The sequence below is a fragment of the Podarcis muralis genome, chromosome 2 (assembly GCF_964188315.1).
Source record: "Podarcis muralis chromosome 2, rPodMur119.hap1.1, whole genome shotgun sequence".
Taxonomy (NCBI): domain Eukaryota; kingdom Metazoa; phylum Chordata; class Lepidosauria; order Squamata; family Lacertidae; genus Podarcis; species Podarcis muralis.
This window is the reverse complement of record NC_135656.1, coordinates 72876274-72888888: the sequence shown is the minus strand read 5'-3', so window position 1 is coordinate 72888888 and position 12615 is coordinate 72876274. Positions and strand designations below refer to the sequence as shown.

The 12615-nt window shown below is 40.5% G+C and overlaps 1 protein-coding gene across 3 annotated transcripts in view; it reads right to left on the bottom strand.

The window, feature by feature from the left end:
* RAD54L2 (RAD54 like 2) overlaps positions 1-12615 on the bottom strand; it is a 58595-nt gene that overhangs the window by 23060 nt on the left and 22920 nt on the right. For all 3 annotated transcript variants that reach the window (XM_028718716.2, XM_028718718.2, XM_077924763.1), the window contains 3 exons: positions 3952-4150; positions 1957-2096; positions 425-559 (listed from right to left, as the gene is read on the bottom strand). In XM_028718716.2, coding sequence (XP_028574549.2) covers positions 425-559; positions 1957-2096; positions 3952-4150 — 474 coding nt within the window. The remainder of the gene's footprint in view (positions 1-424; positions 560-1956; positions 2097-3951; positions 4151-12615) is intronic.

Genomic DNA, 12615 nt, shown 5'->3' with positions numbered 1-12615 from the left:
ATTGCAATGGCTGGTGCTTTTAAATTTACTATGGAAATTTTACCTGTTAAACTGTGTTCATGTTTGCATTTTTGTACACAAATTGCAATGACTAGTTGCTTATATAAATAAATATAAACCTACATACATTATGCAACTATCAACTCTATAATATATGAAATATATTCATCTATAAACTAGACTGGATTCAAACTACCCATGGGTGGCACTCTATTTACAGAGAGCTCTGCTGGAGGGGATGAGGGATATTCACCAATTCCCCCTTCTCAGTGTCCTCACACACACACACACCCAGCTTTTTAGAGGGCTGGGAGACTCTCTGGAACAGCATCAGAGGTGGGGCTGGGGCTGCATGGAGACAGGGGATACGAAACTGTTGTAGGGCACAGTGAGAGAAGGTCAAGTGATTACTATCTGTTCTTACCATCTTTAATGCTATGGAGTCTTCCTTTGGAGTCATCCTCACTGCCACTGCTGGTGCTGTCTAAGCAGATGACGTCTTCAGATAATACTTGAGGGGATAGCTGAGCAACCTCTGCAGTTCTTAAAGCAATCTCCTCTAAACCAAAACAGTAAACAATAATAAATAATGCTAAACAACCCAGAGTGAGGAAATGAAACAAAAAACACCCACCTCATTTACTTACCTAAACACTACGGACTTAACTGTTTGTTTGTTTTTGCTTACCCAAATTAGATCTGATATACAAATTTGTTCTGAAATTAACACTGCTTTGTTTAACTTATAGGTATATCACTTAATATTGTTGTTTTTTTAAAAAAAGACTGAATAAAATGTTTTTCTGCAATTCCAGAAAACCTTTTTTAAAAGGTAAAATCCTAAGTATGGTTACTCAAAATATTCTACTCAAAATATTCTTACTCCCGGGTAAGTGTGCAAGGTACTGTGGCCTTAAAAACAACATTAAGCCGTTATTTAAGAACAAGAACAGAGAATTGCATTAAAAGCCTCTTATCTTTCAACTGCTAAAATCTTAAGAAGTAGTAAACAAAAAAGGAATATTAATTACTTTACCGCTCTTTCCTTCTCAGCATAACCTGAACTCACTCTGAATAGCTCTGCATTAGATGGTGCCACAGGTCATTACTTTGACCACAGAGATTACAAATTCACTTACATTAAAGATGATGGTAATGAGCCCATCTTTTATTAACAGTTAGCCTTACTTAACATGAAAAATAGTTGTATAACATTTGACAGGTATAAAACCACACTAAGAAACCACAAGGAATGATGTACTGCAACCATTCCCACAGTCCCACCTGTGCAGGGGTTAAAATATCAAAGTAAAAAAGGTAAAAAGATAAAGGACCCCTGGACGGTTAAGTCCAGTCAAATTTGACTATGGGGTCAAGGCTGAGGGAGCCAGCATTGGTCCACAGACAGCTTTCCGGGTCACGTGGCCAGCATGACGAAACTGCTTCTGGCACAACGGAACACCGTGAGGAAGCCAGAGAGCACAGAAATGCAGTTTACCTTCCTGCTACAGCAGTACCTATTTATCTACTTGCACTAGCATGCTTTCAAACTGCTAGGTTGGCAGAAACTGGGATGGAGAACGGGAGCTCACCCCGTCGCGGGGATTCGAACTGCCGACCTTCCGATCGGCAAGGCAAAGAGGCTCAGTGGTTTAGACCACAGCACCACCCTGGGACTAAGGCAACCTATCAAATTCAGCCATCAAGCACAATCAGTGTCCGAGGGCCAGCCAAACCTATGTTCACAGGGTGAGGATAAAGGGAGGGGGTAGAAACCATGTATGCCACACTGTAATTGCCTTGGACGGAAGGTGAGGTATAAATGCAAGAGTTTATCTAAGCCTTCTTTGGAATGATGAATGGTGCAGCAAGTTTAGCCTGTGGGGAGGACTGAAGATAGTACTTGTCTTCAGGTAAGTTTTTGGTTCAGAAGTAGTCACCATCATCACGGTTTACCTGGGAGAAACTCTAAGGGTACTGTGGGGATGCTGGCTTGATACTCCTTCCTTTGCTGCTCAAGTCGCTTCCTTCTTTCCAACTCCTCCTGCTGGGCTGCTTTTGTCACAGCTTCCAACTGGTCCTCCCGCAGTAGCTTCCTGAATGCACAAACAGAGAACATATTACTCCAAAACAAAGTTTCTCTATGCAGCTTCTGTTAGCTTCGTTTTGCCAACTGGAATTAAAAACAACAACTGGTGCACAGCTTTTTCAGAAGGAAAGTTACAGGAAGGCCCAAGAACACCACAGGTGTCTCTATTTCAATAGAGACAATTCACTTACAGCTGCAGGGCAAGTGTTTAATTTTATACTAGGAAGGGGATGGCACTGAAGAGATTAATATATCTGATTCTCAAAGTTTTAATTGAAAGGTTGGGGGAAATAAGTTGCTGGTAACTATGTGCTGTACTACAGCGGCTTGAAGAAAAATATGCATGCAAGTTAGCATATACAGGAAATGGGTCACATTCACATGTCTTCATGTTGCAAAGAGGTAGAAAACATTTTGTTTTAAAAATAAAAGGCTAATATAAATAGCCCAAGTGGTTTGACATTTGAAGTATGGCATGGCTTCACAGGAGGCACACTGCTAAATGGGGAGGGGGGAGATCCCTTTGCTATAAATAAAGTTATCTAAAACAGAGAGAAGTAGCTTAGGACCTATGTGGTGTAACTGGTCTATATAGCTACATACTTTTGTTGGCCTGGTAACTCATCCATGAGCTTGTCATTCCAGAAGAAAAGGCAGAGGGAAATTTTGGTGTTACCAGATATAGGCCACAGTCCTAATGCTCTCTACTATCAAGATTATTACATTGGTACTTGGTTTTAGAACAGCTTAGTTTATGAACAACTTGGAAATAGAACACTGCAAACCTGGAAGTAGGTGTTCTGGTTTGTGAACTTTGCCTTGGAAGCTGAACATGTTCTGCTTCCTGTTGAGTGTGTTCCGTTTGTAAACTGAGTCCCCCGCTGCTAATCAGAGGCTTCCTGTTGAGTCTGTCGGCTGTTGAGTCCCAAGCACCCAGGCAACACAGAGGTGATATTTGGAGCTTTTGTTTTTGCTATTTTTTGCATTTTTGTTTGTGTGGCTTTTTTGTTTTTTTGACAGTGACTTGTTCTTTGTTTTATGGGACTGACTTGTGACTGTGGCTTGTGACTTGTTTTTGTGACTGTGTGAAACCCAGTTCAGCTACTGATTGATTGATTGATTGATTGATTGATTGTATGACTGCAGAAATGGATAAAAGCCCCCCCTATCCAAACAATGACTATCATCAGTGCATGTAAGAAAAAATAATAATTTTAATTTTTATCCTCTACAATACTGTCTTATTTATTGCTTTCATTTTATGGCTCAATGATTAGATAGTAAAATTCATGTTAAATTGCTGTTTTAGGGGTTGTTTTTAAAAGTCTGGAATGGATTAATCTATTTTGCATTACTTTCTATGGGAAAGCACACCTTCGTTTTAGAACGCTTTGGTTTTGGAACAGACTTCCGGAAAGGATTAAGTTTGGGAACTAAGGTATCACCGTATATTGCTGTGGATAACACACCTTCCGGGGGAAAAGAATCTCAAAATAATTTTTAAAAGCATGTAATGCTAATTAAAGCTCCAAAAGTGCTGTTGGTTCAAAGGAAAGAGCATCAGATTATGCCACTCTTTCATGGGATTCTGCAAGAACATTCTCAAGGAATCAATCAATGATCACTTTATCTATATGCCTTCTAAATTTGTCTTTCAATATTTTCCTTGTAATAACCACCAAACCTGCGATCTTCCCCTTCAGTAGTATCATTTCATTTCCATTTTAGCATATGTCTACAGCTCTTGAACACACCATCCTAAATTGGGTTCAAGGGACAGTAATAAACAACACTGATAATGACAATCTGTTAATTATTACGGTACTCAAATCCTGTACACATTTTTAAAAAATGCTGTTCACCTTATGTTCCTCCTCATGTGAGAAGGTTTCTGAGCCCTCTTCTTTTTGGTGTCCTCAGAGGCCAGGCTCTTGTGCTGATTCTGCAACAGTTTCTCTGCCTGTTCACTCTGAGATGAGGTAGTTGAAGTAGAGCGTTGCCATTCCCCATCTTCACCATGTTGAAGATGATCACTGCCAAACACCGCTTCATGGGACTGGTCTGAAACAAAGAAAGTTAGAGTAAGTTGTACAAAATCAACTATTTCTTTCTTTCTTTTTCTTTCTTTCTTTCCTTCTACATGTGCTAATTCAAACCAAGAAGCCAAATAACTTCTTGATATTTATCAGTCCTTAAGATGCTGAAAACCTCAAGTTTCCAAACTTATTTTGTAGACCCCCTCAATCACAAAAGAAATTGAGTTCTGGCAATAGGTTGGACATTTCTGATGGCTTCCACATGGTCCAATGCCACTTCAGCAAAATGATACATATGTACCTGTGTGTGTGTGTCGTTTGTATGTATATAAATATGCACACATACATAGCACACATGGGTGGAACTAACGTAATTACTATGCCACAGTTACCTCTTAAATAACCATGATATCCTGCCTGCTGAGGTTTTTTCTTCCCTTTTCTTTATTTTATAAACACATACTGCTGGAATGGTGTGCAGTTGGACTATGTCAGGAGTGGGGAACCTCTGGTCTGTGGGTCAAGCATGGCCTGCTAAGCCATTTCTGGGAAGCCACGCAACATCATGTGTCAGGTGCTAAATAGGGCGGGACTTCAAAGGAACAATCAGAGGTTAAAGTGAGCTCCCAATTTGTTCCTTTGCTGGAGCAAGGCTTGCCCCCATCCATCTATCAGCTGATGGGCCATAGGGGAGAGGCTTCTTCAAGGAATAGGAAGCAGTTTCCACTGAATGGAACCAGAGGTTCAAAGAACAGCCCCTTGAAAGCCCCTTTCCAAGCAGCCTTGCATTACTCTTTAACACTCCAGTTTTCAGAGGTTTAACAAGCTGCATGGAAGTCAACACACAAAAGAATGTGAGTTTAAGGAGCAGATGACATCAAGTGACTGACCACCCACCTGACAATTCGGGCCTGCCAGGGTTTGGGGAGACTAAGGTCTGGACAGAAAAGTTCCTCACCCTTAAACTATGCGGAAGCAGCTCCACTTCCATAAATGTTACATTTGAATGGTCACATGTGGACAACTGTCATGTGTTAAAATAGCAGGAGAAAGTGGAGCTGCATTTGTCAAGGGCTCACTGCATGCCGAAAATCTGTTTCATAGGCCAAAAAGCTGGTTGCTTTGGACTCTCAGATCGTACCTAAGGACTCAGAACCCCTTCACATCACAGCAAAGCATTTTAAATGAAATGATCTAAGTGCAAACAGCACTTATTTGCTCCATAATTTTACATTCCTACAAGGAACAAGTGCAGTTGAACCAAACCTGACCTCTCCTCCCTCTCTCTCTCTCCCTCTCTCTCTCTCTCTCACTCACACACACACACACAGAAACACACACACAGGAAGCAAAAGCTAGGTCAATCCTTGAACTTGATACATTTTCTAGTACAGACACCGCCTTTAGGGAAGCATGCGGCAAGAGAAATGTCACAACAAACAAGCCCACAGATTGCACTCATTTACCCCAAGGAATCCCAGTACTGGGAAGAGAGTCCAATTTCTTGGAAGTTATCAGACTAGAACTCTGCTACCCATGTTAAATAACATTTCTCTGAAATATTAAGTCAAAAAGTATGGTAATATTATACAAAGTGATTTTACACCCATGGCTTTTCCCTTTCATTCACAATTATATAACTAGATCAAAAGATTGGATAAAATAGGGCAACAGGAAGCAGCAATAGCAGCACACATGACCATATTCTGCAGGATGAGTCATTAAACCAATGACTTCCCCAGAGTCAAAAACAAAGCCATAGTTCATGCAGAATTCTGAAGGGCTGAAGAATCCAATATTAGAAGCAGACAGCTACGGCTAACACACATTCCCTTAACATATTTTATTTAATGAGTATTTTCAGAAATCAGAAATAGATAAAACCCTGGGACCCAGAAGAATATTTGTCTTGGTAGTTCTGATCCCTTCTCCCGACAGTGATAAAATAATAACAATAAAAAACAAAATGCTTTACAGTGGTACCTCGGGTTAAGCACTTAATTCGTTCTGGAGGTCCATTCTTAACCTGAAACTGTTCTTAACCTGAAGCACCACTTTAGCTAATGGGGCCTGGAGTGGGATGAGGAAGCAATTGCATTCTGTGATATTAACCTAACCAATGGGCAGCCACAACTTCTACAAACACACAAACTTCAAAACTTTCCAACTTAGATCTACTATCATTTTGTCCTTCCCAATATACTGCTTTTTCATCATTTTCCCCTTTCTGGGGTGAATGCTTATTAGGGCAAAAGTAACCTCTACCTGACAGTGGATCAGATACAACATGTCAGATGCATATGTGCATCTTTAACTACTTATCTCAGCTTTATGCCTAAAAACAGGTCCTGGGTAAGGGTTGGTTCAGACCTACCTCAGATTGCAGGCACAGGGAAATCATTTTTTTAAAAAATAGCTTTTCAAGGTAAACAGAACAAATAACACAAAGCTCCTTGCAACTAGAACAGCAAGAAATGGGCCATTTCTCTCACTGCTATATGCAAGCTTGAAGGGAGAGAGTGTTGTTTTCTGCTTCTAAGGAGTTCTTTATATTTAAGAACATTTAAACATAGTGCTGACTGTAGTTTAAAGTGGTACAGCCTACATTATACTACATTTTACTACTACATTCTGTTGTATAGGCCAAACCATATACTAGCCCCTCCTGCAGCACCTTGGTTGGTCAAGCCAGCAGTGCCAGGTGAACTCCAGGTATGCTCTAGACTCTATCAATGAAAGCACTGTCAGTGCTGTCAGTGAGTGCCGCTTGCAAAGGAATGACTGGGAACCAACTTTAAGCTCCCAATGGTTCTTTGTAGCAATATCCTTACTTGCCCTTCCATCAGGTGTGGGGGTGGATGGTTGTGGTTTGGGGAAAATGGCATTGTCAGCCAAATGGTGACCTATGCCTGGCCTAATTAGACTCATGGACCAGAGGTTGCCACCCCTGCTCTGGAGTGTGTCTCAGAACCCTCTGCAACTCAAAATTTGTTTATTATTTATTTACATCACTTGTATAAGACCTAATCAACCACACCCTCTGGGAGGTTAACAAGAAAAGTTAAAAACCATTTAAAAATAAATAAAAACTTGCACTAACAATAAACAGAATAAAGCCAGGCTCAGTACAAATCTAACTAAATCCAGCAAAAAGCAAAACATATGAACACATGAGAGCTAAAGAAAAAAGCCAAGCCTTTTAAAATATTAAAATGCCTAGGAAATTGTTTTAAGGGGCTTCATGTCCTGCTGAAAAGTCCATTATGCAGGCACTATGAAAGATGCTCTGGGGAGGTCATTCCATATCTGGGAGGACGCTGTTGAAAAGGTCCCTGGTATCCACCTGCCATACTTCAGTTGGCAGGGGCACCCTGAGACGAATTTCACAGCCAACAGATCAAACTGCAAAAGGTTTTCAACTTCTTTTCTAACCCTCCAGTACTGCTTTAAATATCTCACTTGAAAAACATACCTGTCCACATCGATACCAACAAAAAAAAATTAGGCTGGTAGAGCACTGAGTGTAACAGATTTCTTGTCTATGGTTCACACAGTCCACTTTGGCTATAATACCATTAGCTATTTTAAAACAGCAGCCCCTACATGTCACAGTACTTAAGGTACTGGATGGACACACATAAGGGGCAGTAACATACTATGTCTTAAACAGGGATCAATAATAACTCAACTCCTGACTCAGACCTGTGTCCCAATATGAATTAGTGAAAAAGAGGAGTGGCAAAAGCAGAGGCAACCATGGCATGCATTTTAAGACAATCAAGTGTGGGATTCCACAGTGAGAAGAATCAGGCCACAAACAGGGAATTTAGAATATTTATTAGCACAAATAGAGAGGTATTTTGTTGTCTGTATTACACCAACTGAGATCAGGCATTCTAACCTCCTGCACAACCAAAAAATAAAAATGTGTGCACAAAGTAGAAGGAACTTTCCCCAGAAGCTGCTTACCTCACTGTTGAGAACCCTAAATTTAAAGAAGCTGCCATCAGAGGAAAATTGCTCTGCACCATTAAATGAAGAAGTTGGGGTTACCAGAAGGAGAAAAATGCATTTCCTACAACATCTCTGGCAATATGCAAATGTATGAAAATCCCTGTATTAAACAAAATGCAGACTAGAAATTAGGAGAACTTGAATTGCTCCAGTGACAAATTCTTTGCAAAAACAAGAAGAAAAGAGAAACCCAATTCACTACTGACCAAAGATGTGAAAACAACGCAAGTGTGACTCTTCTAGGTTCTATCTGCACAAACAAAATAATCAGATAAATTCACCTCTCACTAAGGATGGGAAGGGAGATGTCCCTGTGCCAGACCCTAGAAGTGCCAAGCCTGAAAACCTCTGAAGCTTTTATCAAGCCAGCTAATTAAAGAGCAGTCTCAAGCCTTCTGGCAGTTGAGTAGCTTTAGGTCCCTCCCACTCTGCAAAGGCCTAACAAAGAACTAATTACATAATGATTACATAAGATGACACACCTACAAAGTCCAAATGCACTGACAGAGCTACTCTTTCTGAGTATCATAGAAGGCAATAGGACCCAGATAGATGTATTACTCCTCTGTACATGGAATCAGAGCACCATCCTCAACAACCCCTCGTACAGCAAATTCAGAACGAGTACAGTGGTACCTCGGGTTACAGGCGCTTCAGGTTACAGACTCCACTAACCCAGAAATAGTACCTCGGGTTAAGAACTTTGCTTCAGGATGAGAACAGAAATCGCTTGGTGGCAGCAGCAGGAGGCCCCATTAGCTAAAGTGGTACCTCAGGTTAAGAACAGTTTCAGGTTAAGAACGGACCTCCAGAACGAATTAAGTTCTTAACCGGAGGTACCACTGTACACTGCTTTTGCCTACACTTATCATCTCACTGTCACTTCATTTCCTTTTTGCCAATTATTGTCTTCTCATTTTCATTCTCACTCTTGTCAGACTTCCACTTGCTTCCACAACTGTCAGAGACACTGTCTGCTAATGCCACTTTTTACGACTCTGATTCCTACACAGAAGAGCAGCATGTGCATTTTTCAAGACTTAGCCAAGAATGAATCCAAGGGGAAATAATAGCTAAAGTAAGATGGTGGGGGAAGAGGCAACACCAAAAAAATGCAGGAAGCCCACATTTAAAAAGCAGCAGCAGCAGCAGCAGCAGCAGCAGCAGGAGCATATACTCAGAAAATCTGGAACATCTAAAGGCCAACCTCAGTGACAGGCAATTTATCTTCTAACTCCAAGATTATGCAAGCCAACGAAGGCACCAAATACTCACGAGCTCTTATTCTGGCCTCGCTGCTGTACACAGTAAAGAGGCCTGAATTACATAAACACTAAAGAGCACTTATATAAGCTTTTATGAACGTGTCTCTAAATAACAACACTCACAAACCAAAAGAAGAAACCAGGTAGCTGATCTTACTAAGTGTTAATCATATATACACAATATGGACCAGGGCAACAGAAGAGAACATTATCCTCATCGTTTTTAACCAGCACTACACCTTTTTGACTCAGCAGTAGGAAACAATCTGCAAAACTAATTTTTATTCTCAGCCACAGCACAAACATTCTGGGATATTGTTGAATGCAGTGTGGTTAATTACTTGTCTGCAAAGAGATCTGAAAGCCACATGTGGCAGGAGAGAGATAAATGGGGGGGGGGGACGAAGACATTATTCTGCTACCCTACTAAAAGAAACAAAAACACTACGACCTTTCCTACTACTATCTAAAATCTAAGCTCCCCCCCCCCCCAAAAAAAAATAAAACCCTGTCACACATACATATCTGAATTGGGTAATTAAGTCATCGGTTAAATACCAGAAGTCTGGAAATTTCCACTTTCAAATTTACAGCAATTAATTTGCAAACTGACATTTCTGCTTCAGTCATCTCACTCCTCTACTAACAGAGATAGGGTCACAGTGACCTAGAATATTTTTCAAGGCCTTCTCTGCTAGGGAATTTCAACAAGTGATTACTTTCATCAGATACACAGGAAGAATAAGAAACTGTACTTTCTGGCTGTTAGGTAGTTTTCCAGTTACCCAGGCTAATTTCCCCCACCCCCCAAAAGAGCAAAGTGCTATGAAAGGACCTGTTTTGCCTGAAGCACTTTCCAACTTCAATCATATTAGAAGTCACAAGCATTCAAGTTGGGGCTTACTACCCTCTACAAATAGAGTATTTGTTCCAAGTGCTAAAATAGTGCACCTAAACTAGAAACATTCTGGCTCCTGTAGCCACATGTTGTAGATGCCTCCTTTGCTGCATTAGTGCAGATGCTATTATTATTTCTCTAGATCAACTAATATTCAGGGTCTGAAGGAAGGAGACCAAATTGTGAGGAGGGAGGTATTTTGTATTATGCAATGGTTACATAAGCTTTCATTTTCAGTAGGCAGTTGTTACAAATCATAGTATTTGTTTCATAGTAGATTTTTCAGGGTGGTTAAAGGCAAAGAGAGGCCTCTTGGTGGCTTTGGAAATGCGCGGCACTAAGATGGGAAAAAGACCCTCTATTGCACACTCACATTTTGCTCTGAAACCAAGGAATCTGACACTTGGCAACTGAGAGAGCTGCAAGAGAGCTGAAAGATAACATCAAGCAGTCCCTCCGTTATCAAGTGCCCCATTTTCACATTTTCATGGCGAAAATTGGGTAATTGACTTCGAAATCACTAAATCCCAGCATTATTCTTTAAACTACTTGCAGTTTTTAGGTGGAACTCAAGCTGCAATGTATTTGATGTTCTGTCTGCACAAGCATATCAACTTGCCAGGTGACATGGTCAGCCCTCCCCCTTGCTGTTCTGAGGGCTCTCCCAACCCCAAAATTCAGGGGGGCACGGGGGGGGGGGGAGAGTGGGAAGCCCCATTGTGCAAGTAGAAGTCATCACACAGGGTTTTCACTGATATGTCTGTTAGGGGAATCCTGCCCTTTGTTAAGGGCAAAGATTACAATATTACAGCTTTGCAGTTAACCATTCACATAATGTTTCTTTGTGGGGAGGCACACTTTCAGGACACACTACTTAAGTCCCTCTGTTATGTACCCGTGTCCAGCGCATATCATTACAATCACCATATGTAAGCATCTATAAATTACTCTATGTGGTAAGCCGTTTTTGCAGTGTGGAAAAATGTAGCCAGTAATTAAGCTTTGAGCTGCTACAAAAAAACGACACAGGAGCCACCACATTGGAACATGCTATTGTGGGGAACAATCTTCAAATAACATGCATAACCTTTCAATTGTAGCCAGAGTTGTGATAAACAATGCCTCAAAGGCAGATGAAAACCGGGAGGTTTTTGTGATTGATGAAATATTTGTAGTTAATGTTATCATTGAATATTATCATTAGCATTTTACGCTTCTGACAGTTTGAGAAACTAAGGCACTATGGTCAACTGATGTCTTTTAAGACCACAAAGTCAGCATAAAGTTTGAAGAACCATGACTTCGCTTCCACCCCACCCCACTTTATATTAAAAACACCAGATCAAGCTTTCTTTTCCCCTTTCTTCTTTTCTTTACAGGTTGCTTCCCAAGGGGATGCGAGTGAGTGAGTGAGTGAGTGAGTGAGGGAAAGAAATAACTAACTTAATTGCCGTTTTCTGCTTCAAGATCAGTGAGAATTCCTCTGAAGTTAAGCAAGAAAGGCTAGCTTTCAGAGGAAGATAATGAACATAACAAGTAGTAGAACCCCCCCGCCCCTTCAAACAATAATGAATGCTTTCCTAGATCAAGGTTTTCACTGTGCAAGTTTAAAACAAAACGAAACGAAACGAAAACAGTATTTGAAACAACCTGGGTTACTTTTCCAGAAAGCAACATCAGAAAAACAAATGAACACCACAACAGCATTCATGTCTTTTTCTGCACTGTCTCCTCGCCTCCATCAGGAACATAATGTTTTTCTTAATTTATCAAGTGAGTTTCTTTAAAGTCTGCAATTTCAGGATGATTCCAGCAAAGAAATATTTAAGGCAACAATTCACTACTTCACCACATGGTGGAACAACAAAAGTTTGCAACACAATTTGCAGATCCCCAAACAAGGTACCAGATTTGTTGTCCAGGCCAGCTAACTAAATGAATATCCCTTATTCTGCTGTACCGCAGTCCCACAAAATATAGTGGGTATTCAAACTACTAGACACCACAGCCAAGTATTCCTCTTTTTAAAAGGAAATTGATAGCAGAAGATAGTGAGGCATGGTGTTAACACTTAGATTATATTTCATGAAAGCTGTAAAGTGAACCTGATTAATCAATAAAGATTATTAAAATCAAGTGATGAGGAAATATTTATTGGAAGTATTGAGCAGTGCAGACATAGAGCTGAGGTCAAATTCAAAGCCTACCAGACTTACGACTTTGTGCAAATTACCTGGCCTATCTGCACAGCATTTTTTTATTTCACATAATAAAATGGAGTTAATAAGCGCTCTGTAAGGTATAGTCCAGAGG